The 4,216-nt window shown below is 32.4% G+C and overlaps 1 protein-coding gene across 2 annotated transcripts; it reads right to left on the bottom strand.

Moving 5' to 3' along the window:
* Positions 1-2,638: 2,638 nt before the first annotated feature.
* Positions 2,639-3,948, bottom strand: LOC145160261 (homeobox-leucine zipper protein HAT22-like). Of its 2 annotated transcripts, none has more exons than XM_079079383.1 (3): positions 3,354-3,948; positions 3,149-3,231; positions 2,639-3,034 (listed from the first exon to the last, which is right to left on the bottom strand). In XM_079079383.1, the coding sequence occupies exons 1-3, from the start codon at positions 3,735-3,737 to the stop codon at positions 2,755-2,757; spliced, it is 747 nt and encodes a 248-aa protein (XP_078935509.1). In that variant the 5' UTR covers positions 3,738-3,948; the 3' UTR covers positions 2,639-2,754. The 2 variants fall into 2 exon arrangements, with proteins under 2 accessions (XP_078935509.1, XP_078935510.1); XM_079079384.1 differs by having other exon boundaries at positions 3,149-3,228; positions 3,354-3,934.
* Positions 3,949-4,216: the final 268 nt, after the last annotated feature.

Below are 4,216 nucleotides of genomic sequence, written 5' to 3' on the forward strand. Positions count from 1 at the left end.
CCCTCAATCGAAAATGTCGACATGATGGATCACCACAACGAAGGGGAGTTCACATTCGCTGAAAATATTTATGAAACAATGCAAATTCATGATATCTTATTTTTTATATTTAATTTCGGTAAAAATGTCTCAAACACATTCCATGATTTGCATATTGTTGGTATACTATAAAAAAAATAGTTTTCAGACACTTAGACTTCATTAACAATTCATATTTCGTTTTATTTGAGTTATTAAATTGTGAATTATAAACTGTTATTAACTTGTGACTTCTTAGATGTCACAGATGTTGAATCATGTAAAGAGAGAAAATGTGATTGTATTGATCAACATGTGTTAATAGCCGGTAAATCTTATTGGATTCTAACTGTCCCTGATGATCTTAAGCCAATAATAGACCTTAAATACCCATCTGATGATGCAATTGAAGACATGTACAGAAAATATGCATGTGCGGCAGGTTTTGATCCTTAACATTAACCTTTTTATCCTTAAAAATCTTTTCAACCCTTTTCCTTTTCATTTTGTTATCCTTCTTTTCAGTATCCATCTTCGTTTTTCTCTCAACAAAATCATCATCACTGCTGTCATTCTCCTTTACTTTTCCATTGTTAATCTTTTTTGGTAATTTCAGTTTCCGTCCCCCAACAGCTAGACCTTGATTCCCTACATTCATCATAACATTCTTTCCTTCAACTACACGGACCCTTGATGAACCTGTACATTGTTATCATCATAATCAATCTTACATTTTACACTAAATTGTAGAAGTAAACTTCTTCATAGATTACTTGTTTTCTAATATCAACATATTGGATTACAAGAATAGCAGTTTTGAATATTCTGCATGCATAACATAATATTACCCTGTATCAAACTACATTTAACACATACAATGGACTCCTTTACATTACACATTTAAAACAGATTTTAATCAACAAGTATAACACATACTAATTAACTCATATCTAAATAGCAAACTTCTTCATAGATTACTTGTTTTCTAATATCAACGTTTTTTATTACTATAATAGAAGTTTTGAACATTCTGCATACATAACATATTATCACATTGTACCAAACTAGATTTAACACATACCATGCACTCATTTAAATATTCTATATGTTGAAGTTTTATGCATGATTTCATATAATCAGAGATGAATACATATTTAGTTAAGCATCAAAAAAATCGACAACTTCAATGTTAACATACTCAATACAGAATTTTGACTCATATCCTACACATTTATACGCGCAAACTTCTTCATACCTTACTTCTTTTCTAATATCAAAGCATTGCCCTAACAGAAAAGCAGTTTTGAATATTCACCATACATAATATTTTAATAGCTTGAAGCAAACTAGATTTACCATATACCATGTACTCCTTTAAGTATTCTATGTTGACAGTTTAATCATACTAATGATTTCATATAATCAGAGATGAATACATATTCCTTATTGCATAACAACTATCAACAATTTCAATGTTAAGATACTCAACTGTTTACATCCTTCTTAATCTCTTGCATAATTGTTTACATCCTTCTTAATCAAAATAGACGTTACTCAACAACTCTAGCACATACTCATTAACTCATATCTGAATATGTTTCCGTTCCACACAAAATTTTGACTCATATACTACACATTCATACGCACAAAATCATGCACAGTCAAGAACCTTTCACTTAACAACAAAAAATTGAAAACAAACCCTAATTTCTCAAAAACCATTGCATTCACTCTTAAATACTTGTTAATCAACAACTTTAACTTTACCAACAAACAAAAAACAAACCCTAATTTCTCAAAAACCCTGATTGAAAAAACCCTAAATACAAATGTACGTAAAAAAACGAAATCTTTATGTCACCTGATTCAATGTACAAGACGTCGAATTCATCAAGATCGATAGCATTGTCAGCCGTGTTAGTAAACTTTGATTGAAAACCCGATTCAATCACTCTTGGCCTCCTTCGTAAGCTATGTGATCTCGTCCACCTCATTTCGCTTCAATTTTATAACATCAAACGCTTAACCTAATTTTTTGGAATTTTTGTTGAAGATTCTGTGAAGATCGTTTGAACCGAAATGGAAACGATTTTGGTAGATTTTTCCGCGAGGGTTTATCGGTAGTCGTTTGATATTTGATAGACTTACCTTTTTTATGATTATTGGTTGTTACATAATTATCATTAAACACGTATAAATCACTATTGAATATTTTTCCATACCAAAATCACGATAGAATACATATTGGACACCGTCAATAAATCTTGACCCTTAAATACAACAAATCTAATGGCTGAAATTTATCCTCACGAGTCCTCACTTTAAAATTAGTTCTCACAGGAACCGGACCCAAGAGATATATATATATATATATATATATATATATATATATATATATATATATATATATATATATATATATATTATCCGGAACACATTTATATCTAGATGAAAGACTTTTTTTAACCTTAAAAGTTAAAACTTGCGTGGAAGCCATTATTGAGAATAAACAAATATGACATTCTCTTCATCTCTTGTAATATCATAAGCACGAGATAATTTAGAAGATAACATTATACAAAATTTTAATAAGAAAGTTATAGGAGTGGAAATTCTGATCTTTTTCTACAATAATTTTATATTTAAAATATTTGAACATTGACCTGCAACTGCAAGATAAGCCCTTAATTCTAAAACCTGTAGGGCTGTGCATGGGTAATATATAAATTTAACTAATTAACAAGCTGCTGATGAACTAGAGTAGGGATTAAAAAAGTCTCTTTTAGGAGCCATTGTAAAAGGGATGTTCTTGGACGCAGGATTGGTGTCTCCGATCTGTTCACATGACGGACACATGGTGAGAGTGGCCGCCGGCATCTGCATGTAGATGGGTTGCAACGCCTTTTGTGTTTTCAGTTCGTGAACCTCTTGCCGGAGTCTTTGATTCTCATCGGTTAATCTCTTGCAGCATTTCTTTAAGTACTCGCAATCCACTTCCGTTTGCTTCAGTTTCGTTCTAAAATTTAACGAGAAAAAACAAAGATTTTTTTTCAGTTAGTTGATTTTACATTTGAAAACCTTTAGAAATCAAAATTCGGTTAAATATATATCTGGAGTAAGTAGACAATACCTGGCCCTCCTGTTCTGGAACCAAACTTCAACTTGTCTCGGCCTTAGCTTTAGGTCCCTTGCCAGCTTTTGCTTTTGTTGCTGCTAATACTCAACACCAATCACTGTTAGCTAATTACAGATTGATGTAACTGATATGATAATAACTGTGTTAGTATATAAGTATATGACTAATAAAGTTTTGCTCTAAAAGATAAAAAAATTACAGGGTTCAAAGAGGTATGTAATTTAAAGGCTTCCTCAAGTAGTCCAGACTGAGCTTTTGTTAACCTGAGTTTCTTCCTTCCATTAACACTACCATCTTCATCTTCTTCACCATCTTCACCACAAGTATTATTCGCCCCTCCTCTCTCTGATTCTTCGCTTGCAACATCTCTTTCCCTCTTCACACTCGCATTAGAGAATGATGAGCCACCACCGGCACCACCATATGAATCACCTGAAAGAGCCAAGCTTAGCGATGGCTCATGGGGGTGATCGAAGCTCAGGTAAGGTTTTTTGGTGGGCTTCCTCGTGTTTTCAGCCATGGATGATGAATTAAGGCCTAGCTCTAGTACTAGTTCAGCCTTGGCAAACCCATGGAAACCCATTTGGATATTTGAATTAAAATATGAGATTGAAGTGTAGAAGGAAAGTACGGTGGGTTGGAAGATTGGGAAGAATATCAAGGAGAAAAAGGAGCGGATATAAGAAATAATTGGTGGTTATGATTATTAATAACGAAATAAATGAATGGTACAAAATAAGTGTGTGGGAAAACAATTTAATTGATTAATCAATGGAAAAAAAAAAGGCTAAATTCTCTCAACATGTATTTATAAAGCATACACTACTACAACATTGATTTTTAGCGACTGAAAGATCCATGATTGAAAAAAGGCTAAATCCTCTCGATAGATTTATGATTTTTTAAGATATTATCTGATACAAGATAAAAACAAATATGACCCAACACGATATTTGATGACAATATGTCGACTCATGTGAAGATGCCAAATAGTTAAAGAAACTTCGACGTTTCTTTCTTCATTGATAATGATGTCCATCATCTGATAAAATACTTCCGGGT

Source organism: Lactuca virosa, chromosome 2, assembly GCF_052849685.1.
Source record: "Lactuca virosa cultivar CGN04683 chromosome 2, Lactuca_virosa_CGN04683_v6, whole genome shotgun sequence".
In the NCBI taxonomy this organism is placed as follows: domain Eukaryota; kingdom Viridiplantae; phylum Streptophyta; class Magnoliopsida; order Asterales; family Asteraceae; genus Lactuca; species Lactuca virosa.

Bases quoted from the DNA above. Each gene is read 5' to 3' on its own strand.
- LOC145160261 (XM_079079383.1), bottom strand. From the start codon at position 3,737: ATGGGTTTCCATGGGTTTGCCAAGGCTGAACTAGTACTAGAGCTAGGC. The intron at 3,232-3,353 runs GTAATTTTTTTA...GTTGAGTATTAG, and splicing joins TACATACCTCTTTGAACCCT to CAGCAACAAAAGCAAAAGCT. The intron at 3,035-3,148 runs GTATTGTCTACT...GTTAAATTTTAG, and splicing joins TTCCAGAACAGGAGGGCCAG to AACGAAACTGAAGCAAACGG.